At 36.5% G+C, this 26,530-nt stretch overlaps 1 protein-coding gene across 11 annotated transcripts in view; it reads left to right on the forward strand.

Moving 5' to 3' along the window:
* Window positions 1-26,530, forward strand: part of LOC129240321 (muscle M-line assembly protein unc-89) — a 237,770-nt gene that overhangs the window by 183,430 nt on the left and 27,810 nt on the right. For 5 of the 11 annotated variants that reach the window (XM_054876050.1, XM_054876053.1, XM_054876054.1 and 2 more), the window contains 3 exons: window positions 1,656-1,738; window positions 1,826-2,006; window positions 2,094-2,730. The exons of 3 other annotated variants lie outside the window; for them this stretch is intronic. In XM_054876050.1, coding sequence (XP_054732025.1) covers window positions 1,656-1,738; window positions 1,826-2,006; window positions 2,094-2,185 — 356 coding nt within the window. In that variant the 3' untranslated portion in view covers window positions 2,186-2,730. Of the gene's footprint in view, window positions 1-1,655; window positions 1,739-1,825; window positions 2,007-2,093; window positions 2,732-26,530 lie in introns of those variants that run through there. 3 more of the 11 variants (XM_054876058.1, XM_054876060.1, XM_054876051.1) reach the window with 2 other exon arrangements.

Raw genomic sequence — 26,530 nt, forward strand, 5'->3', positions numbered from 1 at the left:
CGATTTATGACAATCCTACCCAAGACTGAATTTTGAACTTGATGATTAACATAAATTTATACATTTACAACACCCTAACTTTGAACAACGAAACGTGATTAGCTTAGGGAGAGTAAGGGTAACGAGGATAGCGTGAAGAAAAGAATAGTTACCGGAACTGAGGTATGCCTATTTACCTTTTATTAAATTTATTTAATTGGCTTTGGGGACTCTCTGTGTGTTTTATGCTTTTGGAAAGAACTTGCTGTTGTTGTAGCATCAGCTTGCTTAGAGCGCTGAAAACAACAATCGGGAGTTTTCATTAACAACAGAGCCTAAAAAGGGGATGTTTCGACAGGGTTGGACCGAAAAGTAGATATTATTAGATTAGGTGTTGACGAGCTAGATACAATGCATAATGTTTAATAAAACATATTCGATTTGGGGATATGCAGCAATTTGCTAGCAAATGAACGGATAAACGAAAAACGCAACTTGCTGCATATTTACAGACGAGTAGAAAATTTAACGCAACTCGCTTAAGCAATACGATACAATGCATTATGTATATCTATGCAAACTATTCGACGCATCACATTGGCGCCTGGTACTAGTGATTCGAAGTGGATAAAGCTTCAGATTTGTCTGAATACTGCCACCAGGATAGCCATGGCATGCCTCTTAATATCCCACCTACAACATCTACGCAACGAGGTATCCATGCTAGGAGCATGGTAAAATGCCTCTGCAGGCACTTGCTGGAGACTGAGGCACCTCTCAAGCGCTTCAGCAGGCATCCAGGCCAGGCAAGACTTCAACTACTGGATCGGGCAGTATATAGATAGGTGTTAAACAACCTTCAACGGGAGTATTTTACTACCTTCCTAAACGCCCGGGTCCAACCACCACCCATTGTAGACGAAGAGCTCCAGCTGGCTCTTGAGGCCCGCGTAACTTTGGTTCAATTATGTTCTGGATGTTGTAGCAGGTTAAACTTCTACTTATTCAGAATCGACCCCGACATACTCAATATATAAGTATGATCGGCATGCGAAGGTATGCCACACGACACTAACCAACTATTCACACGCCCCCTTAAACCCATTCACCCAACACCACTCTCCTTCTGAACCGAACCTGTCGAAACAACAAGTTTCCTGGGCCTACCTACCCTGTCAGTGCAGGGCTTGATGCACTACTACAAGAACAACGACGCATTACATTAACAAAAATATCGATACATTTTTTCTACTTCCACCCTACACGCAAATAACTTTAATATGAGGTTTGTTCAAATAAAGGTTGAAAAATCTCGAAATTTGAGTATACAAAGTTTGCGAAATTTGAAAAATCGCATTTTTTTAACAAACCCCGTACAAGATTATTTCTACTTGGCGAATGTTACCTTGTTGCTTTTCGCACTGACTGCATGCAGCTCGTTTTATAATTTTATTTTGTGTTTGTATTTGTAATTGCGCATGTATTTTCGAAGTGTTTTTATGCTCGCGCTGCTTGCCATGTAAGTGTTACGCTTTTATTGAAATAAGTGTATGCGCTTTAAAGTTTATAAAGAATCGAATACTCAATAGCAATAACTCTCATATTAAAAAAAAAAAAAGAAAAAAAAAATGCACAAATAACTGTAATACTTTACCAAAATATAAATAATATCACAGTATCAGATCTACCATCGGATGTACCAGTGAATGCACATCTGAATCGCGACGACTATCCGAAGAGACCGCCACAATTCATAACAGTAAGTACAGTTGGCAATAAAAAAATTTGTTACCTAATTTGCACATTTTTGACGAAACTCATATTTCACTACTCTCCCGCACTTTAGCCATTGAAAGAATACGCGGTTATGGTGGGTCAGTGTGCACGCTTCGAATGCATCGTCCAATCGCATCCGCCATCGAATGTAACATGGAGCCGCAATAGCATCGAAATGCAGAACAGTCCTAAACATGTTATTGAATATCGTAACGGTGTCTGTCGTTTGACCATACCACAAGCTTACCCTGGTAAATATACGCACATAAGCAAATTCAATGTTTTTTAGTTACAAAAAAAAATAACTTTTTTATTTTTCTCTGATTTCATTACTCTAGATGATGCCGGTGTTTACGCCTGCACCGCGACGAATCCCTTAGGCACAGTCACCACTTCCGGGCAACTGCTCGTGCAAACCAAACGTTTATGAATGCGTTTTTGTGACAAGAAATGAGGAATTTTTAACCTAAAATAAGCGCTAATTGGGATGTATAAAATCTATGATTAATGCGGAATATGTGAAAATTTCCAGATTTTTAATATGTCTCTAGAAGTTAATGACAAAATGTTTTAGTGTACTCGTTGTGCTTCAATTTTATGTTCATTGCGCGTACGCACATAATTACATACATACATGCATACAAACATACACATATGGAATTCACGAAAATATGTACATAAGTATGCATGTATGTATGCCAGTGAAAACTCCACAAATACATTTTGCTTTTACCGTCTTCACGCGTTAATTGGCGTATTTCGATTACTCGGACTGAGTTTACTTGCAAAATATTTAAATACTCTATTATTCATTCATATGAGCAAAGAAGCTATCACACAGCTATTAAGCCGAATTTAAAATTTGTTCTTTATGTGCCGAACTTGTCATTATTTATGCTTATATAACAATAGTATTACATGTGTTTTTATGATTATTATTATTATTATTTCAATAAATTATTCGTGAAAATTTCTTTTGAGGAAAAATTTAATCATGTATAATATGTTATGAAAAAACAGAGATTATCTCTCTAACCTTAGGGCGTGACATTTATACTACATATTAGGTTGGGGAATAAGTTCGCAGCGTTTTTACTGAAGACTCCTATTTAAACAAAACACAATAATTATATCAATAAGTTAATCAATTATATATTCGCCGCTGCTTTTTACAACCTCTTCCCACCTCTCGACCAATTTGTTGATGCCGTTCCGCTTGGTCTGGTGTCAACGAAGTTGTTGAGACAGTTTTTAAAGACCTCTTTGTTATCGAAGGTAACGCCCTTCATATAGTTTGACAGGGCAAGGTCCGGAGAATACGGCGGATGCCGAAGGACCTCCCACTCGAGCTTTTGGAGTGCGACTTTGACGACTTGTGCAACATGTGGCCTGGCGTTGTCGTGAAGGAGTATGGTTTGACCATGTCGATCAGGTCTTTTCAGTCTAATAGCCTCATTCATGCGGTGTAGCTTGGCAGTGTAGTTGACCGTGGTATTCTTTTCGAGCATTTCCCTGTGCACCATGCCCTTTCAGTCCCACCAAACACATATCATAAACTTCTTTGGATGAAGATCCGGCTTGACTCTCGGCTTTGTCGTACCTCCTGGAGCCACCCACTCCTTTCTTCTTTCCTTTCTCCCGTGACGACAAAAAGCGTTATTCATGAGGGCGTGTTGCTCGATGGCGGGCGAGATGCTTAGATGCAATTTGAAGGCGATTTTCTTTGTTTTTTCGTTGAGCTCGTGAAGCACCCAGTTTCCCAATTTTTCGGTAAATCCTATTGAATGAAGGTGATTGAGAATCATTTTATAATCTCAGTGCATTTTTTCAGCCAACTCACGACTGGTTTGGCGACTGTTTTCCTTCAAAAGTGATTTGGGACGTTCTTCATCGAATTTAGAAGGCCTTCCGCTGCGGGAAGTGTCATCGACGTCAATGTCGCCATTTTTGAACTTTGCAAACCATTTCCGTGCTGTAGACTCGCCTATGACACCTTCTCCATATACGTCGCTCGGGCTGCTATGACAGACTTTAGACCTCGATGAAAAGCAGAGAAGAGCAGGTGTCGAAAATGTCGATTTTTGCCTTCTGGGTTTTCCATTTCTAAGCCTCAAAACTAAAAAAAATGAGTAGTTTTGTAGAGTGGAAAGAGTTCTATTGAATGAATACTTTATAAATAATGAATACTTATGAATACAATTATAAAATAAAAGAAAATATAAAAACGCTATGGACTTATTCCCCAACTCCATACAAGTCAAAGTTCGTACAAGGGTGAGTCAATAAATTCCTGGAAATGAAAACAAAAATTTGGCCAAGTTTTGGCTTTCATTTCTGTAAATATTTACCGAAGTCAGCAAACATGCCCCTTATTGGTCCTAAACCTTTCTGTAGACTAACAATGGCCACATCAACGAAACTCTGAGGTGGTGGGAGGTGAAGAAGTTCGTTGAACACTTGCGAAACTTTATCGGTCAGCGACAAGCGAAACAATTCCTAACGCCGGACAGAGAAATTTCTGATAAGCTACTTTCACTTAGCAGAGTATTCTTAAGATTTTTAACTGGTTACTTCACAGGCCACTGTAGCCTGATACATCACTTAAACAAAATTGACCTCTCTGAGACCATCATCTGCCGATTTTGTGAAATAAACACTGAAATTTCAGAATACATTCTTTGCAAATGTGCACTGTGAAGAAAACGGCTACAGCACTTTTGTGATACTGCTGCGCCTCCATATAAACTATGGAACAATAAACCATAGAATGTACTAAAATTTAAAAAAAGCCTTAAAATATAGGGTACCTCAGCAGGCTTTGCACTATAGATCTACCTTGGTTGCAGTGCGCAGTAGCCTAATAATAATAATTATAATAACACCTCTTTTGGGTGTTTTTGGTTTAGCTCCAAGTTTATCGTCTTCTGAATATTTTACTAGATAATGGATTTTAGGTACTTTTTCCACAGAAAATGCATTTTTCTTATGGCTATATCTCGTGAACCATTTGAAGTTATGCATTAGTGTATTCAGCGTAATTAAAAGAGTAAATAAGACTGCCTGCAGTGCCTCAAAATGGGGTAAATGTCCAGAAAATATAATTTTTACTGCCATTTTTGGCTTATAGCTTTCAAACTATACTCAATAGCTACTTTATAGCTTATTTTGCATGAAGCTATATTTTACAGTAATTTTATGTCGAAAATTTTGTTTGTCAAGTAGTGTGGGAAAAAACGTAAAAAAATACTTATATTTTAAAAATATCCATTGGCGCCTTCTAGTTTTTGTTATTGCAGCAGCGTTAGCAAACAAGTAATTCAAATCAAATATTTAATTTGTGCAGAAATTTTTTCAAGAAACCGCACCCTAATTTTCTGACAGATCTGTCTAATAGTTTCATTCTTGTAGCAATTTATAGCAGATCACTTCAAGCGTTTTCGTAAAAATTAAAATAAGTGTATTAGGGTGACTGAAAATTAATGTAATTTCTGCACATGCGTGTTGAGTGTTTATTAGTTCATTGCGTAGTTGAAAGTCATGCCAGAGACATTTGAATGTTACTGTGACTTGTTTAGTTGTGAAAACTTAGACCTTGAATTTTCTTTCGCCATTGCATACTTTTGGAGTTTCACAAGTTTATTAATGCAGCAGTTGCTACCAAAAACATCTGCGGTGTTTACCCAAGGGCCTTCGAAGTTCGTAAAAGCCAATGGAGATTTTTTAAGTTCAGTTTCTGTAATTTCGATATTTCCGGTTCCACCAGCACAAAGAAGGCCAAACGCACGATCACCCAATTTAGATCATCCACGCCAAAAATTATCAATAATATCTACGGCACGCAAACTTTAAAAGGGTACAAACCTATCATATACATCATTGATATCAGTTTTACATTAATGTTTGGATATGAAAAATATATCGGTAATCGACAACAAACACTATCCTGGACAACATAACCGACACCGCGGTGGTCTTGTGGGGCATCAAAGCATAAAAGGGCCAAAGCCTTCCTTTGTTAGGCTCACTATAACTTTTTTTGTTTTGTTTCTAAATATAAAGTAATGGGCCAGCTGTAAGCGATTTGGATCAATTGAAGAGATTATTGGGGAAACAAACATTTCTTTTGACCGAGGCTTTCAAATAAAATTTGTAGTAGATATAATAACAGGACACAAAAGACCATGAGGTTTTCTCTTCGACACCTCATAAAGAATCTATATTAAAAAATTGCAAAAAAGTTAGATGACGTGTAAAGTTTTAAATGGAAACTAGCCCGATAACAATAACATAGTGCTCTTTTTGTGTAAAAATTATTCATTGTAATGAGTACGAAGCTAGATTAGTTCCTCTGCTCCAAGTTTTATTACTACAACGAACCAAAGAGTTAGAAAAGTCTTATAATTAGAAAGCGGCGAATCATCTAACCGATGCGACCAGAGTTGATATTTTGCATCAAGCCTCTACACCACTTTATGGATTCACTGACCCACATACCATTGAGGAACCTCGCATGGGCATTTGGCGAGTTGCCAAAGTACAAATTATGGACTCTAGAGTTTTCTGTTCTTCGTCACACAACCCTCATAGAAAAAAATGCTACGCTCAAATTTTAGTACTGCATGTCAATGAACAGTAAGAAGACGTCGAATCTGGTAAGATTAGAGAAACAGCTTCCTCATCAACTACCAGTAAAATGTAGTATATTAAGAGTTGAAACCAACGCCAGATCAACTTAAAGACGACGTCATGTGTTTTCGCGGCCAGGAGCATCGTCCTACTGTTCCATGATTCAATTATTAAAGGTTTGCTCACTTGTGACATTAGAATTTTGACACTCCCTTACAAAAGGTCGCATTTAAGAAGGGCGAAGAAAGTGGAAAAATTAAATCCCTGTTTTTAAAAATGGTAGCAAAAATGTTTTGCTTTTACTTTAATTATAAATGGTACAAACGAAAATTGCCGGGAATGATATTAAAAAAAAGGTTATTAAGTAAAACCCAGATTGATATTTTGTGAATTAATTTTTAAATTGAAAACCGCTCACGAAGTTGGGAAGTTTTGCCAATATGACGCTATTATATTACCTAAGCATTATGGCCCTTTCCTTTCATAGGAGAAGCAAACTCATCATAAATGTAGTTGACTAACAACAAGCAGTGAACATACTCACGTAAGTGTGGAGTTTTGAAGCCCAAGTCGAGATTATTTTTACATTCCTAACTACTGAAAACTATTCCGGGCATGAAACACCCCTCCGAGTGCACTTCTGCAATGAAAGAAACTCCTCATAATCTCTCCTCATAACCACTCTCCATCTGCCATCAGGAGGCTGTGATTAATTACATATTGTTAAATGGACTCTTATTGGTAACTTATGTATCTTTAGTGTAACCTAGTAAGTACTCCCCAAACCTGTATTTGAAAGACATCGGATTCAAATTGTCAAAACGTCCATCTTTCACGTTCATTGCCCCAAAAATATGCTCTAGGATATCCTGATTTAAGCTGTATGTTAGGATGTTTTTCGTTTTGGTTACGGATATACCGAGGAAGTGCTTATACACCCTTTTGAAAACGAAATGTTTTTCCTACAAATTTTACTTTTCTTCCACTTTTGCTAAAAAATTCTAGAGTTAGCCACCCAGTGTCTTGCTAAGGGAGCCGATTTGTCAAGAGGGAATGAGAAAGCTGCTTACTGAGCAAACCTTTTATTATTGAATCATGCTACTGTTCGAGTGTATGTAGAAGAAGAGAACTTAGCCCTTCACTGTCTGTATACTATACCATAGTTCTATAGCATCTACGCATCCTGAGTAATATGCATGTATTTTGAATGTCTGTTCTGGTCCCATGTTTGATCTTGGAACCATCAGTATACCATAAGTATATGACTATTCTATCTCTTTAATGTTTTTGTCTTCATTTTTTAAGAATTTCCAATTTTGAGGGAAGTGAAATCTCGTATGGTACCGGTTCACAATGCTCATCGTATTAGCCTATCTCTTCGTATAATATTTATATTGATTCATCTATTTTGTCCTGGCAAAGAGTCTTACGTCCCCCATAGCTGAATGAGTGCGTAGGTCCGAATCTCCATGCATGAAACACCAAAATGATAGGAAAAGTTTTTTTTAATAGCGGTCGCCCCTTGTCAGGCAATACCAAATCTCCGAGTGTATTCTGCCATGAAAACGCTCCTCATAAAAAGTCATTTCTTGTTCGTAGTCCGCTTAAAACTGTAAGTCCTTCCATTTGTGGAACAACAGCAATGCGCACACCAAAAATAAGAGGAGGAGTTCGGCGAAACACCTAACGGAAGTGACAGCGTCAATTATTTATTTATTAGTTTATTATCAGAGGAGGTATTCTTAGAAGAGTCTCGAAAGTTGCAGGGCACGTAGTTCGGTGATGCTCACACAGCCTAGTAGTTGGAGTGTGACCTCCATACGAGATTTTGCAGATGCGAAAATCAGGAATTTTCTAGCAATCTCGTAGCGACCATTTTTTAACTTTGCTAATTTTTCAATTAACAAGAAAATGGTTTAGCGTTTTTACCTTGTAGCGTTTATGGCATATAATGTTTATAAATAATTTCAAGCATAAAACCACCTAGACTGAATCCCATGAAGACCACTCTGCTGATCTCATTTTGCTCCAATTTTTCTAGTGTAGCCTACCAATAACACGTTGCATGTTGGCTTCCAGGTGGTAAAGCGAAGCTGGTTTGTAAGCATACTTAACATTGCCATAAATTCTGTGACAAATTTTAGAATGCATACGACGAAAACAAATTCGTTATTTCTGCTTTTGTTCGAATGCATTGTCTACTCATAAATTATACACAGTTTCGCGGCAAATGTCGCTTGTTAACAATGATGTAGGGAAGAACGCATTGCAGTGATTGCATTTCATAAGTCTGGTAAAAGTGCAAGTGAGATTTATGAATTGTTGAAAAAAAATTCATATTTCGAGAATGTTTGATTACCACACAATCAATCGCTTTTTCCAAACGTCTTCTGTGACAGACAGAAGAAGAAGTGGTCGTCCTCGCGCGGTTCGAACCAGTCAAGCAATAAATGACGTTCGAGAAAGAGTTTGCAGAAATCCCTTACAAAGCAGAAAATCTTGTCCAGAGAAATTAATGTATCGACCAGATCCACGTCAAGACTAATTAGAAATGATCTCCACATGGAAACCTTCCGTTGCTTGACTGGTCATCTTCTGACAATGCGCTTGAAGAAAATTAGACTCGAAAAATGCAAACAGCTTCTTCAGTGGCACGCGGCCTACAGCAATGAAAATATTATTTTCACAGATAAGAAAATTTTCACAGTTGAAGAAGTTTTTAAAAAACAAAACGACAAAATATGTGCTAAAACTTCTAAAGGAGCAAAAAATATTGGTTCAAGGGTTCAGCGCAGTCACCATCTAGCCTCCGTAATGGTTTGGTGGGAGTGTCTTGTAAAGATTAAATCTCTTCATTTCTGCGAAAAAGGGGTTAAGATCGGGGCGGAAATGCGTACAAGGAGGATGTCTTCAACGCGTGGTCAAGCAATTGAGCAGTACTCCCTTCAATGGAGAGCGTTGGGTCTTCCAGCAAGATTCCGCTCCACCCCATAAAGCAAAAACCACCCACTAGGGGCTAAAAACAATGTTCCTGGGTTCATAGCCGCAGAAGATTAGATGTCTGGAAGTTCAGATCTGAATCCACTGGATTCCAGTTTGTGGTCAGAATTGGAGAACTTGGCCCGTCGAAGACCTCGCAGAAATTTGGAGAGTCTCAAGCAATCTTTTCTTCGAGCAGCGACGCCAATATCCATGGAAACCGTGCATGATACAATAGCTGAATGGCCCAATCGTTCGAAGGCTTGTGCAAAAGCAAGTGGTGACCATTTCGAATGAAAATTTGGAAATTCTTTTTAATATTTATATGATTAAATAAAACTAACTTAATTAAAAAAGTATAATAATATATTATAATTGCAAATATATAACGCACTTAACTCGTACCAGAACTTATGGCAGGACTAAGTATACCATCCATAAAGACCTTTAACATCCCAAACGTGGTCCATAATCGAGCAAAAGGAGCGAGTTTAAGTGACTGCCATCAATTAAACCTTGATTATTATATTATAATTCGTTCTGTTAAGGGGGAAGTCTACTGTGAATTTTTCAAAAAATCAATTTTTTTTTTATTAGCTTAAAAAATACTTTGAACCCTCTTAAATAAGGTACAATTTGTGTTACAGCTGGCTAAATTTTTCTTCGTTGAAATTTCGACCTTTTCCCGAAGCGCTCCAAAGCGCGTACCTGCTAATACTGAAACTTTAAACGCATTTTTCTCGAAACTAAGTTTTTGTATACGGTGTACACGATATCTCGAGTTCTGATAAATGAATCAGCTTAAAAATTTAATTATATATTCTCTGTAATAGTGTCTCTCGTCTGACATAGGATTTTTTTGATATCGTTATTTGTTAAATTGTTATAAACAATAGTAACATCAATTTTAGGCAAAAAAAAAGAAAAAAATTTCAAGAATTTTTTTTCAACGCCAAAATTTTTTGTCGACATAATCCTACGTCAGACGAGAGTCAATACTATGTATATGATAACAATATTTTGTTTTTTTGTTTTAGATCACCGAAACGTAAGATTTCATGTACACCGTTTAGGCACCTAAGAAAAGCGGACCTGCGCTTGCAGAAGTGCCACAGCGGCCATTTTGAATATTTTGACTTAAAATTTTTTTTTCAAAAACTTAAATATATAATAAAGATAAGAGTTTAAATAGATTTTATGTACGAGCAATATTTTGTTAGAAATAAAATCCGGAAAATAAGCCTGTTTTTCCCCTTGTCACAGTAGACTTCCCCCTTAACAAAAAATGGTAAAAAGTTACCATACAACGCAAACAATTGAGAAAAAACACAGAAAACATGGGGTGTTCATAAAACCCTAGCTCGGTAAACAATTCTAGCGGCAGGTCACTTGTAACAGGTCACAGGTAACTTGTTTATTTCAATCACAGTTTATAAAATGCACAGGAATTCAAGACTGAATCTTAAAAATATTGGCGCATACTCATAGTCTCGCGATAAACCCAGGTTTACTAAAACTGGGACTAAATATTTTGAACTGGGTTTATTTTATTACATTGAAATATAAATAATATAATAATATAAATTTACATTGAAATATTTTTTCCCTTTTTAACTCTGAATTGTTTTTTTTTTTTTAATTTCCCAATTTTTATTGTGGAGATTTATTGTTACTTGAAATCAGCATTTAAATAACATGTTTCGATGAATAGTTACATAGCTTACATTTAATATATTAGCAACAGTAATATACTTACTTTTAGTTTGTCCAAATAGTTTTTGTATCTGCTAATGCTGTTGGTGTGATTCGCTTTAGTATTAATTTCTGCAGCAGCTCCATGTACGGTAATTTTTGTACCTCTTTGTTCGAATGCGTTAGTAATTTTTGTGTGTGTTTCGTGCTGTATTTCTAGATTACGTCTTTTATGGAATCAATTTTTAGGTCGCGGTGTAAGTCTTCATTTGTTATATACCAAGGTTACGATAGTCCTTAAGATTTTTGATTGAAGTTGTTGTATTATTTGTATATTTGATTTGCTTGCTGTCCCAGATGGGTATTGTGATGTAGTAGTTTGTTGTATACTGATAGTTTTGAGTCCTTGCTGAGTAGTCATACAGTTGTCTGGTCCTTCCAGGTCAGTTTTGCTTCAAAGATCATGCCCAGGTACTTAGCTTTTGCGTTTTGAGTGATGACTTTGTTATTAATTGTTAGCGTACGATGGTTATGTTTGCGATTCGTATATATTACTTGGACCGTTTTTTCTGCTTTCACTTGGATTCCACATTTTGCGAACCAAGTCAGCATTGTGTCAATTAGATTTTGTAACTTTGATGAAGCGATATATATATTCCTATCAGACGTAATTAATACTAGGTCGTCGGCGAAGATAGCGATCATGCTGTCATCATTTGGTTAGGGAATGTCATATGTGAAAATTATATACAACAGTGATCCCAATACGCTGCCTTGTTGTACTCCGGCATCCATTTTTAATACCTCCGAGCATACGTCCTGATGTTTAACATAGAAGTACCCGCCGCTTAGGTAACTTTGAAGTAATAGATAGTAGTCAAGTGGGAATATTTGTTTTAACTTATATAGTACTCGTTGTCCTGGATGCCATACGCTGTCAAAAGCCTTCACTACGTCGAGATAAATTGCGACACAGTAGTTTTTCTTGTCAATTACATTTATGATTTTGTTAGTTTCTCGGTGCACTTGTTGGATGGTCGAATGTCGGAACCCAAGCTGGTGGGAGAGAATTATGTTCTTCGCTTGATGGGGTCAAGACGATCATGGATCAAGTTTTCAAATACTTTTGAAAGAATTGGGAAGAGGCTTATAGGTCTATATGATAATGGTTTACTGGCGTCTTTATTTGGTTTCGGCAATGCTATTATTTCTGAAACTTTCCACTGAAGGGGAAAATATTTTAGTCTAATCGTTGAGTTAAAGATGTTTTTTAAGTATATTATTCCATCGTCATGTAGTTCTTTTAATATTTGTCCACTGATTTTGTCATATTCAGGATATTTCTTGTTGTTTATGGCCTTGATTTTGCGTCGAATTAAAAACGACGGAAGAGTAAAGCATAAGTAAATTTTGAATAGATTCGAGAATATATTGGATATACACCTGCGTCAACAATAATGGCAGCGCGAAATATTACAAATGTTTGCCTATTAATCGAATGTTTTAATAAAAATTTAATTCAGTTTAGAGTGGCTGCAAATGGCCGCTGATTTTTGATAATTTAAGGTTTTTCTTTTGTTGATAAAAAGCATTTTCATCTCACTGAAATGGATTTGGCTACCTTAACAATCTTTGGTTTCTATGGTTTTCTATGGCTTTCCTTAATCTCCTTAATTTAACAAATATAGAACCCGCTTATTGTCGACTATGATCATTCGCCATAATATTTAAAAAAAAACAACGTCTGCGCTATTCAACTTATTTACGCCACCATCGCCATCTCGTGTTATTTCTAGTTTCATACATGTTTTGAAAGAGCTTTCAGACTAAAAATCACCACAGATGCCGCCACAATGCACAAATCGAAAATTTTCTGAAAACCTAAATGTCAAAGATGAACCAACACATATTAGCTTGCGCATTTGTATTTGTGCAACACATTTGTGTACATATCCATAAGCGGCTGCTTACTTGTATTCATTTTCTCGTGTATAAAAATATATGTACATGAGATAATGTATATGTGTGTATATGAATTAAGTATATACATATTCACACACCCACAAAAGCTGCTCTGGGCTGGGGAGATTCGTTAACATCACACATCGTGCATCGGGCATCGGGCGCCGTGCAAAAGACATTTGTGAAAATCTATAAGTCGCCCACGAAATATTTTCTCAGCTGGCGCAGTGCCATGAAATACTTGGCAATATCTTTCGAAACTATTATTTTGACAACATGAACTCTTGGTTTCCCACATACCAGCAGTAAGGCACCTCGCGAACGAAACATTTCTTTCTTCTTGTGGCACTTTCGATCAGCTACAAAAATTTAAAAAAAATGGGCATGTATGCACGTATACAAGTACCTTTGAAGAATTAATTCCCTTTGTGACACGTGCCATGTGAAATCTGATGTCAATGGGTATTTGGAAATAAATTTATTATGTCATTAGGAAAAATGATTGAGCAGATAACTGATTTCTAATAAAAAAAACTTTTTATAAACAAGAATTTAAGACGTTTTAAAGAGTTTTTGTGCTTAAAAGACAACATAAGTTCTTCAATAAAGAGGATTTCTTCACGTCCATTCCGCAGAAGATGTCTGGAAAATGAAGTGGCTTCATCTTAGCACCTTCTCCTCAACTGGCCTGCTCTCGCTGGGTTAAGATTCAAACATCTTGGCCCTCACTTTTTTGTACACCTGCGGATATAGCAGGCTTTAATATCACCTAGTGAATTGCATCAGCATCTTCAAGCAGTTAACGCATTTACAGGGTCCGCCATATAACTTTACGGAATTAAAAATGCTATAAAAAAGAAACCACTCAATATTTTTCCAAACTGTTTTTTTTTTTATTTTGAAGTACAATCCTTCCGGTTAATGATGGTTCCGGTTTGGTTCAGCTGCCGAACCAATTGGACTTTGTACGGCGTCATACCAAGGTCTTTACGCAAAAATGATGTCTCCGAAATGTCCAATTGTTGAGAACGACGGTGAACTGATGTTCCTGGTGATTCACGAACACTCTCGGTCACGCGTTGGTTTGTCAATAAGCAACCCAGTTTCTCTTACTTTTTTCGCAAAGTAACGCACATACGCTTCATTCGGTGCTTCTCTTCTTCCCATTGCCGTACGTAATTTTCTTACACATTCTGCAACATTACCATGATTTTCAAAGTAGTGTCGCAATATTTCCCAGCGTTCTTTGAGCGTATACACAACCCTTTTTCGTTCAGCGGAAGAATAAACCTAATTTTCTGTCAAATCAGATGACAGCTAAGTGCTACCATTCTTCAAATAATACCTAGTTCAAATCCGTAACGATAGATGGCGGGCCCCATATATACTCGTAATTAGCCAATGTTTTGGTTGTCATTTTACTCTAACTCAGCCCCTTCTTCGTTTTTCCCTCTGTTCGGTTCTTCTCTCTCTTTCTTTGCCTCTTTGTCCAAGTGGGCTTTTCTATTAGCACCCATTTATCCTCACTTATATATATATATATATTAATATATATATATATATATATATAATTGGCGCGTATATTCGTTTTGGGTGTTTGGCCAAGCTCCTCCTCTTATTTGTGGTGTGCGTCTTGATGTTGTTCCACAAATGGAGGGACCTACAGTTTCAAGCCGACTCCGAACGATTTTTTTTATGAGGAGCTTTTTTCAGGGCAGAAATACACTCGGAGAGTTTTAAAAATACAATATTCTATAAAAATTCATTTGGTGAGAATGAGGATTTTAAATCATTCAACTTATTGCTCTCACGGGGAAGGCCACAGAAATATTGTACTAACACGTTTGTATCATATAATTACTATTTTGGAGAACATGATCATATTGAAAAAAAATAAAATGGATTAATAGTAAGAATATAAATAATTTTGGATGAATGGTAAATAATGAAATAAAGGTTTTTTATTTTGTTATTTGTTTATTGTTGACGCATTTAAAAGAAATTTTATAAACAAAATGGTTTGTGTCAATTGAAATCCCGCAGTAAACGTTTTATAAATGTAGGATTTTTACATTTTGCTGACTTTGATAGTGGTTTAAGTCCTTTTGCAGTCATTTAAAGTATAAAATATTCAAATGCAAAACCTTAAATATCTCCATATAAAATAAAATGCACTTACACCACTTTCAAAGAAAACGGCTCATACGAGTATAATGCTTTTTTTCAAATCGATAGAGTTCATATTTATTATTAGGTGAAGTAAAAAATTTTAAACATTTTCAACTAGATGTTTATAGTGGGCCATACCTCTTTTTATTACCGATTTTAAGGTGGTATTAACTTTTCTTTGAAAGTTTTGTTTATGATTTATTTAATAATGTATATGACCATCAGTTACTTCATAACCCCATTTAGAATATATGTAGTAATAGAGAAATCGTGAAAATGAATTCATAAAATTGTATCTTCAATTTGTTTTCCATTCTCATACACCTTTTCTTTCATTCTCGCTGGTTGTTATGGGAATATTTGCTAAAATAGTTAATAAATTATTTATGTAATAAGTTGATCAATAAGTTTTTTGGTTCGATAGAAGAGGCCGTTGCTACTAGCCATTTTTTTTTTTTTTTTTTTGTTATGTTGATGCACTCTTGATATCAACGTATGTGAAGTTTCATTTCAATCTGTCAATTTATTGGATGGATAAAATCCATGAATTGAAGTTCGAATTGTTGTAGCATCCACTGTATTCACCAGATCTGGCCCCCAGTGACTTCCATCTGTTTCCTGACCTAAAAAAAATGCATGCGTGAATAGCGTTTTTCATCAAATGACGTAATAACAGCTGTGGAGTGTATTTCACAGCCCATCCCGATTCTCACTTCAGGGATGGAATTCATAAATTGGAATCTCGCTGGTACAAGTGGCTTGACGTTCAGGGAGACTATACTGAATAATAAAGTGTATTTCAAACATAAAATGTGTTTTTCTTATCGAACCGCCAAACTTATTAAACAACCTAGTATTTTCGGCAGTGTATCTTTACGGCACAGTTCAATTGCTGTGAAAACTATTTTCGGTCTTTTCTTGGACTTCATATTTTACGCCATAAATTCAATTTCATCTGAACTTCCTTGAAATCCTTTTCTAAAAGATCAGTTGGTGTCAAGTCAGGCAAACTGGTCAACTTGCATTTTTTGGGTGGCTATATTGTTTGGATTATAATTTTTTGTAAATTTTTTATCGTGCTAAGCATGATGCTTGTTTGGTATCAGAATTTCCGCCAAACCCCAGCTTGGTTATGGGCATGCTACTAATTGACTAAACTAATTGATAAACAGTAAATTTTTGTATGTTCCATTTTTCATTCAATTCTCTCGCTCAGATTATATTTTTTAATAAGCAAGTGGCAGATGTTGATGATAAATAGACGAGGCGTAGAATATATTTTTTCACTGTCGCTACAAAATAAAACTGTGAATTTTTATGAATCGAAAATAATTACAACGAGTAAACAATTTTGGCATGATTAATGTCCTCGCCGCTACAACTTGTATGCTGCAGATCCCCAAATATATACTCACTCAAATATATACTCACATACATATATATGTATCATATGCGATATAAACCACTAACTTAGACTGACTGAAAAGATCTTAAACTACGCGCAGACCCACAAACCCAAACACGAATTTTCTCATCATGAACGCTTTGTTGAAATCCTTGACATTGCAGGCACGGATGTCATTCCACTTTGCTGATTTTTTTAACTTTTTGCTGCTGTTTAGATATTTGCTTTGCGCACCGATAATATACAGACACATTTGTACAGGGTCTTTCAAATTGGAGTTTATTTTTATTAGCTCAAATTAAACAAATATTTTGAATGCGAATTCTTTACATGCTTATTGGCATATCTGCAAATGTTTACAAAAGTACTAGCGGCTCAACAAATTTTTGAATGGTTTTTTCCCAATGCAGGGCTGTTTGTCAAAGCTTTAATTATTTCTCTTTTATTGACATATCTTTGACTATCTTTGCAATATCCCCAGAGAAAATAATCCAAAGACGTCAAATCGGGTGATCTTTTTCCAGTTGATATACTACAAAACATTATTAGTTTATTTTCGCAGAAATTCCGTTTACATTAAATTGATAGTTTAGTTGGTTATTGCATTTTGCTCTTGGAATGCATGCATGTGTGTTTCAAGTGGAGGTGTATGCTACTCAGAAGCGATAAACATTGTTGTGGAAAACAGATGGAGAGGCAGATTTATATGTGTCTGCAGCGACAACCAAGCTGTGCTCATGGCCCTCCAACGACTTCTAGGGTGGTCGAGTCCTGTAAATCCAGGCTGAACTATGTCGGTAGACATAATAGCCTGATGCTTACACGGCCCCGGAACACGTAGGTATCGCGGGTAACGAGATATCTGACTATTTATCCAGAATGGGCTCTGAGGCCAACTTTCTTGGTCCGGAGCCCGTTCTGCCACTCCCTTCTGCAGTCATCAAAGCCGCGGTTAGCAAACGGTTTACTTTAACCCACAAGCGAGCTTGCCAGGCTGAGAGAGGCTGCAGATGGACAAAACTAATGTTATCTGTCATGTCCGACCGACTGTCGCCGTTTCTCCTGTCACTAAGCAGAGGCGGTTTTAGGAGGCGGGTTGGACTGATAACGGGTAATTTTCTATGGGCAAAGCGCATGGAAAAGGTGGGCATCTCAGATAGAGCACTCTGACCAGTATGTGGAGAGGGGGATGAGGCGGACCGCTTTCTGTGCGTCTGCCCCGCCTTCGCTCAAATTAGGCTTGAAGTCTTTGGCACTGATGTGTTAAGCAGCAACCACCTTGGGTCCTTGGCATCACAAGATCTACTCAGATTTCTTCGGAGGTCGAGTAGACTCAAAGAAAATTAAAAAGGGAATCCGAGTGCAGTACAATGGATTTAATTGTGTGTGTGTGCTGTACTTGCTAGTCTGTCCCGACAAAACAAAAAAAAAAAATAAAAAATAGGGTATTTGATTATTTTCGCACATCACCAAAACAATATCAGTTTTTTTCGTAAGCAAACCGCTATCAAAATCCCGGTTTCGTCAGCAAAACAGTTGATTCCTTCAAAATCGCTGAAAGCCAGTTAGCCGTTTGATGTTGGCCCCATCTATGCCTTCTGTATATCGTTACATATTGTTACTGTCGATATCTTCAAAGATTGGCTAAAAGTAAAACTAGTTAATATATCTCGATGCAATTATCATTTGGCGGCAGCCTATTTCCAGTAGCATTTCCAAAGAAACACGTTCCTATGGCATCTTCAGAACAGAATTCGCATCAGGCAGTAATATGAGAAGTTTCTCAATATATTTCAAAGAATATTCCGATACCCAAATTACGGCAATTTTATTTGTTCATGAGACCGTTTAAATGAAAATGAGCATCGTATATCTTCAATTAGTGCGCCTGTTTCACCTTATTAGGCTTAACGAGGAAATCTTTGAACAAAATTCGCCAATTGGTGGTTGCAGATAGGACTGTGAACGCCATAGTGTGTCGCTCAATTCACACATTTTGGAATTCTTCTATTTTTCCTTAACAGCGATTTTCGATTAAATGATGTTTTTTTTGTTTTATACCGAGCAAGTCGACTCAAATTTTCATCTAACTCTCTGTAGAACGATTATAATCATTGAAATTTCCACCAAATTGCAGAAAGTAGTCTTCACATTTATTAAGTTTTAGAAGCTATTTTTTCTTCTTCATCTTTTATTATAAGAATATATCTGTAATGCATAAATCTCATATCATTGTTGTGATTGATTTCCTGCTGAGGTAGGTATCCAAATTTTTGCCCATTGTTTTGGTGGTCTTTCTGGTCGTCTTCTCCTTCTGGTATCCCATCTCGAGATATTTTTATCAACCAAATATTTAAATTGCATTACTATCAGATGGCGGTCAATCTCCTACTTGCATATTTTAGGTTCTTTTGATGCTACTAAAAATTTAGTTCTTTCACTTGAAACTTCCATATGTATTTTTAGCAAGTTATAACAAAGCGATGCAAAAGCAATAAAGATAATCTTCGCAGTCAGCTACCAAAACAGCGTCGTCTGCGTAACATACCTATATTATCGATATGTTTTCATTGTTCATTTTATATCCAGCCAATTGCCTTACGTCTGAGATAACCTGTTCATGGTAGAAATACACACAGAGGTTTGCCATTGTCAGCTGAGGGGCGACCGCTATTTGAGAAAACGTTTACTAAAGTTTGATGTTTCATGCTCACAGTGGATTTCAAGCTAAGGGCAACTGAATGGTAGGCCCAGCTCGGCAGTCGGTTTATACTTAACACCTGTCAAAAGAGACGCCATCGAACTGTGAAAGCTGTCATAAAAACCCCGAAGTTAAAACATTAACTAAAATTAGAAGTACCTTGTACTTACATATATTGTACATATATGAGAGTAGCCGTAGATTTGTGGACAGTTTAATTTTAGATATTTTAGAGGCATCGAATTTTTGCAAACACTGCATTTCAGCAGTATAGTCAATGCGTTGCAAAACAAAAAATTTTGTCTGTCTGTTAGCTTGAAAGAAATTTAATTTTCCGCTCTGCTTATTTTTCTTGTAAATATATACCAAGTAGTTGATATTATATGTTGTAGTATCTGCGTGAAGCACAAGTTTTCATTGCTTGACACACTTATATTTAAATTTAACTGCGCTGGGTTGAACGGATGCCGTCAGGCAAAAAACAAAAATTTCACATCCCATTACAATTAAAGCACAACAAGATGCCGAAATTTATTAATTTTATTCTATAAGCAAACGTGAGACGACAATATTTTACCTGATTATTCAAGTAGTCACATATAATACATACAAACTTATTCACATATATACAGGGTAGGTCCCCGGCTAGTTTCTTTTCACACTTGCAGGTATTTCGTTATTGCGCGCTAAAAATTCGATATAAAGGCTTTTCCAATAACAGGTGTTATTTATTTATATCGAGAGATGGTTAACGATTTTTTATGGTCGGAATTGGATGGTATTGATGTGGACATCGTTTATTTTCAACAAGACGGTGCTACGTGCCACTCAAGCAAGGAAACCATTAATCTTTTACGGGAAAAGTTTCCGGACCGTGTTATCTCTCGAAGAGCTGATCACAATTGGCCACCGAGATCTTGTGATTTAACACCTTGTGACTTTTTTCTTTGGGACCGCGTGAAAGAGAAGGTCTACGCGAACAGCCCAGGGTCGATTCAAGGCCTCAAAGATGGAATTCGTGAGGCTATCGAGGACATAGGGCAGCCAAATGTATCGCTTTACTCATGAATACCGTATCGAAAGCTCACTTCCGAGTTCTAAAAGGCGATTCATGTCTAGGCAATGCTCCAGTTGCGCCTTGTATACGTACACTTTTAAAAAGACACTTGAACTGAATTTATAACATGAGCTATGCTCAAGTTCTTCCGGTTCGTTCAAAAGAACTTTTATTTCCGAGATGAAGTCCGTGAAGAGGAGACTCTCATGAGTACTGCTACACCACCATAGCAGTATGCACGACTTGTAGCCTCACAGCTACACCTACATACGTACTAAACACCTCTCCACTATCTGCCACTCTCCCCGCGGAACTGCCCAAAAAGGAATTACCTCACGGTATTGTGGATATATTTTGCATGCGCGCAGATTTGCTTCCAGTTATCACTCGATTTTAGCATAAAAACTATAATATTTTCTCTGTTTAATATACCACAGGTTTCGGGAGCATAGCGTGGGCATTGGAACAAGACGCTATCCGTGCAGATTGGGCAGTTTGGGGAACTGTTATGGACGAATCTATGTAGGTAATTTCGAATACTCCGTGCCCTAAAAGAAATTGGGTTAGGTGGAAGGTGGGTAAGGTGAGCTGTTGCCGATTGTGTGTCCCGAAATCCGAGAACAACTTACCACGGCTCAACATTAACCTCCTTGACTTGTGGAGAATCCTGCATAAAAAACTCAACTTATTCGATTATAAAGTTCCAATCAGGGGCGAAACAGCCTTAGCAGGTCTAAAAATCTATTATTCGTTTTTGCTGAAATTTATGTTGTAGATATCGGAAAAAACCATATGAGCGATTCCATGTCAAGTAGTGATCCATTTATTTCCAAAATTGTCGTCAATTCTTCTAAAAACTGGTTTATTTGTAGATTTAAGTTCAGGAGTGAACAGAAAAAGTTGTGAAAATATTTTAAAATTATAAATTATTCAATATCGAAAATTTTCGTATAGCATTTTTCAAATTTCTTTCTATAATTTTCGCATAATTTTTTTTTTCTAAGAACACATAATTTTGTTTATATTTGGTTTATTAATAGCAGAATCAATCCTAGCAATCCACAAGGATAATAGATTTACAAGGCTTGGCCAATAAATATGGTGAGAGAGATAATTGTGAAGGGAACTTTGGTTGACACGTCACGGGGGATTCGGTAGCCAAATTCTGTACGATCATTCCACACGTACTCACACACTTCTCTATTCAGTAGTTGTTCAGATGGCAACGAAGTGGCATTGTGTTAATTTTTTCCTATATCACTGAAACAATCTTGGTTTTTTCGTAAACAACCCGTCTCGAGACCGCAGTTATGTCGGCTTATCAGCTGATTCTGTCGAATTCGAAGAGGAAAATCCACACTTCCCGCAAATGACGATTATTCGGCACAAAATCAGACATTTTCACAAAACCAAAGGTATATGATACCAAAACAAAACCACTAATGTGTCGAAGCAGTTTGTTTCCAATATGTCTAAGCTTGGTTTATGACGTTTATGTTATGTTAGAATCGACTAGCACACACTGCTGGCGGCATCTATTGACAAACAGCGGAAACATAGTTGCGCACCTAATATTATAATGCAGTAATAATTTTAATTATTTATTTTTTATTAATTTAATTATTTCGTTGTAAACGATTGAGGTACCCCTTTGTGCCTGCTCTGAAATGTGGTGCTCAAGATTTAGCGCCAAATTGTGTGATTTCATTGCTATATGTGCTTTTTTTACTTTTATTATTCTATGGACGGTAACTACAAACAAGATAATTTTTTTATGTATTTGTAAATAAATATTACTTTCATTCCTTTAAATTGTGATTTTACTAATATTTTATTAAATATTTTGACCCATAAAGACAAAGCGTACCTATCATTGGCATATTCCGATTTTTAACACATTCTAGACATTTGCTCAGTTTTTATAAAGGGTATTTCAAAACTGACGCCTAGATGTCAGTAGTGAATAATTTCTAGGCGGTACCTTTTGTTTATCATTTATCAAGTTATTGATGTTATGCAGGCAATCCAGGAATAATTCATAAACTTAAATGCGAAATTACCTCTTAGCATCAGAAAAGTTTTATGAGAAGTTTACACTTGGAGGCTTAACATTAGCTACCAAGAGGCTGCCGCTATTAGAAAAAACTGTTTCCCTCACTTGATGTTTCAAGTTCACTGCGAGTTTCGGAATCTGAGTCGACAACAGCTAAGGCTTGCTCTCTGGAAATGAAATTAATGAAATTAAAATCATTGAAAAATATTGCATAGTGTTTTTATAGAAATAAAGGAGTATCTAATCGATAGCTCAGTTTTTACACACTTACAGTGGGGTCCAAATACTGGTATATTTTTGAAATTTACGCTATTTTGACACACTGACATCTTCTTGCCGTTAAAAATTTTAATTTTCATTCAGTAATGAATATCCGGAACGAAATGAACCACTTTACGTCATGACGAAAATATTTCAAAGATTAGCTCTTAACAGGCCGTTATTCCGCTCTCAGCGAATTTAACAGAAACACCTGATGAGCTGACCTCACTTAAGGTTAGTTTACGAAAAAACTGAGATTGTGTTGGTGATATACGAAAAAATTAACCAATGATACTTCGTTGGCGTCTCAACAACGACTGATTGGACGAGTATGTGAATACAAGTGAAGTGATCGTGCAGAACTCGGCTGCAAGATCCTCAAATGACGGGGCAGAGAATGTTCCCTTCACAATTTTCTTTTTCACCATAACTAAATTACAAACCTGATAATCTATCATCCTTGACTTTACGCTTGCACAATGTTGGAAAATATCGGTAATTTATTTACAAAAACTTTAAAAAGTTCAATACACTGCCTTGTAACGGCCAATACTTATAACTTCCGCTGTCGTTCCGATCTCTGAAATTGACTGTATTAACTAGCATGATATATCCAATTTTGTTTTTGAATAACAGTTTTACTAAATGAAGAAAAAAATTATTTTCAGTGATGGAAATCTTTATTAGTAACCTTACGACCTCCATTGCTTGTCGGTCAGTATACAGCAACAGTCTAAGTTACGAGTGTCAAATAAAATTGACGTACGCCGCCATTTGCAAAAAATATCAATCAACCGATAGGATGAATAATTTTGCGCCACCTTTTATTTATTTCAGCAGGTTATCACACTTTTTCATACAACCCGTCACGCTACCGATCTTTGGCGCTCTAAATTTAGTAATTGTGAGATCAGCCATCTTGACCATGTCAAAAGGGAGTAACGAGTTGTTCTTTTTAGACTAGGTTTTACTGAGTAATGGGGAAAGACCGATGTTATGCAGATAATGTAGAAATAATCCAAGCAATCTAGTCCGAATTATTCGTAGAATATACCCCGAAACTGTCAACTTGTTAAAATATTAGAGTTGGCAGGACACGCCACGGCGAAGACAGTTGAGACAACCACGAGAAATAAATTATATTCCATATGAAAATAAATTCAGTTTATTTCGTGTACTATAAATACAAGATACTTGTATTTGGGTCAGATGGATATACGTTTAAGTGGGTGTGGATTAAACAATAAAAATCTTGGAAATTTATTTTATTATTGTAAAATTTAAAAATATGCCAAATTTTCACTTCCCAAACAATATTACCTAATTTTCACAGTCATGTATAAGCAAGTAAATAATTAAAACAAAAAATTTATTTTTCTAAAAGTGAATGTGCACGGCTATTGAATTTTTTGTCCAATAAGAGAATTTTTATAAATATTCAAATTCCGTGTAAATTAACGAAAACCACACCTCTGCAAATCCTCACACCTGCAATCTTTGAAACACAGCGTGCATATAAATAAACATTATTTTTTATACAGGCATACATACATACACAAGTATGTGTGCACAAATTTCGTCGCAAATCGTTACGAAAAAACGAATCAAATTTCTACGCCTTTGAAAACAAATTCTTTACTTTTCTGACAAATCAAATGTGTGCGTACTTGTATTTTTCGAAATAAATATTCCCGTGAATCACAAAGAAGTTGTTAGTCCCCTCCTGCTCATGCTGCTGATAGATGAAAATTCTTAATTTGTTGTTTGGTTTATTTGCTTAATATGCAAAAATTAAAAGAAAATATTCTAAGAACATATTTCAGAAATATCTATGGACATACGTATGTAATATATAATGAGAAAACAAATTTATTTCAAATATTTCTTAAATGTGACCTTGTAGTGCACACATGCACATGTAATCTTTTAAAACTGAAACTGAAACGGTCGGGAGGAAACCGCATTTCACAACTTTTAATTCAGTATGTAGCGAAATTTCAATATTTCTCAAATTTAATTTTTTTTGGCAAAATCGAGAATAATTTCTCGCAAGTCATGTCCATTATGGAGCTAAAAAATGAAAATGTTTTTTATCGGCGCACCCCGAGTAGTCAGCGAGAGTAGTCTCCTTATATTCTCTACATTTTAAAGAAATGCGCCACGGAAAAACTAGGCGTCTTCGATTCGCCACTTCTCAGCTCGCTATGTTTGGGCTCTGCTCACTTGCCGAACAATTTGCATGTGAAAGCAACTAGAAAATTATCGAGCAAGATTCGCAGCTAGCGAGTATATATCGCATAAAATTGGTATACCTCACCCAACAGAGGCACTTAATATCATGCTCTACCTGTTACCAATAGACCTCCAAGTACGACTAACAGCAACGAATATCGCCTCCAGGATAAAAGAATGTGGTTTTTGGAATGCGTTGGCGTTTGGTCCTAGTGTTAACTTAAACAGCTCAACAGATTTTACTACCACTATTTTTGACTTCAGAATAGAGTTTAAGGTAAAGTTCCCCACGCGAAAGGAATTGGATTTGAATTCAGTAGTCAAAGAAAATACACCTGCACTATACAATGACGGATCCAATTCCGAAATTAGAATAGTATTTTTAAGCAGAAGTTCTCGGGATATGAAGATATTGCAGATTGCAGGACAATTAAAAACCATCCGCTATCCAACTATCAGAAGTATGCATATTTTCAGATAGTCAAGCAGCCATCTTAGCTTATCACCAAGAACCAATTCAAAAATAGTCAGACAATGCAAAGAAGGACTGAACACTGAGCTGGCAAAACAGGTGGCATCCTATAACGAGATCGAAGCTGTAGAAATATGCTGTTCCCAAGGCATACGCAAAAGGGAGATCTTCTTGCTATTCCAGAAGCAAGCCGCTAATAGATGGACTAACATGGATACCTGTAAAATAACCAAACAAACGTTGTCCAATTTAAGAAAATCCAGAACTGAGGTAACAATTCCTCAGAAAGTCACAAGCGGGCATATTCAGAATTACGTCAACAATAACCGGGGTGGCCGTCCAACAACAGATGTATAAGCTGCAATGAATCTAAAGAAACAGTTTTTCACTAACTGTGTGAGTGAGCAAGTCTGGGTACTCTACCGCATAGAATGTTGCAAGAACTCTTGATGGTGAACTTGTAAGAAATGGCAGAAAAGAAAATTGACGACATAGACAGATTCATAGTAAAATCTAGAAGCAACGAACCAACCAACCACGATCGCGGTCTTACTATCGTTTTTCTAATGCACAATATGACGTCTTTCGCCTAAAGCCTTTGACACATAACAAATTCTTAAGCTATTGTTCTCTATATTTGTCTTCATGTAATTTTTGATGTATTGCCAAATAACGGTTTTGGATTAAGGGAAAAAGATAGATCATAAAAATGTCTGAATATGTCGGCTGCATCATCTCGGCAGATGGTGGAGCAGATGAAAATGTCAACTGCAGGCTAAACAAATCAATGGCGGCATTCAGACGAATGCATACAGTATGCGGGAGTTCTCAAATTTCCAGGAGCACTAAACTACAAATATTCGGTTCATGCGTAAAGTCAGTTTTAAAAGTCAGGAAGCAAAACATAACTCGTCTCTAACACCATCACACTGAGGCTACAATCCTTCATCAAAAAATGCCTCCGCATTATCTGCAGAATATTCTGACCAAACATCATCAGTAACGACGCACTCTGGAGATCAACGAACGAGGAACCCATCCTTAGGCAAATCAAATGCAGAAAGTGGCGATGGATAGGTCATACATTGAGAAAACTACTAGATAGCATCACGGGAATGACACTGGAGTGTAAAATTGAACTTTTTCACGTTATTTACAAAGTTAAT

This window comes from Anastrepha obliqua, chromosome 3 (assembly GCF_027943255.1).
Source record: "Anastrepha obliqua isolate idAnaObli1 chromosome 3, idAnaObli1_1.0, whole genome shotgun sequence".
NCBI lineage: Eukaryota > Metazoa > Arthropoda > Insecta > Diptera > Tephritidae > Anastrepha > Anastrepha obliqua.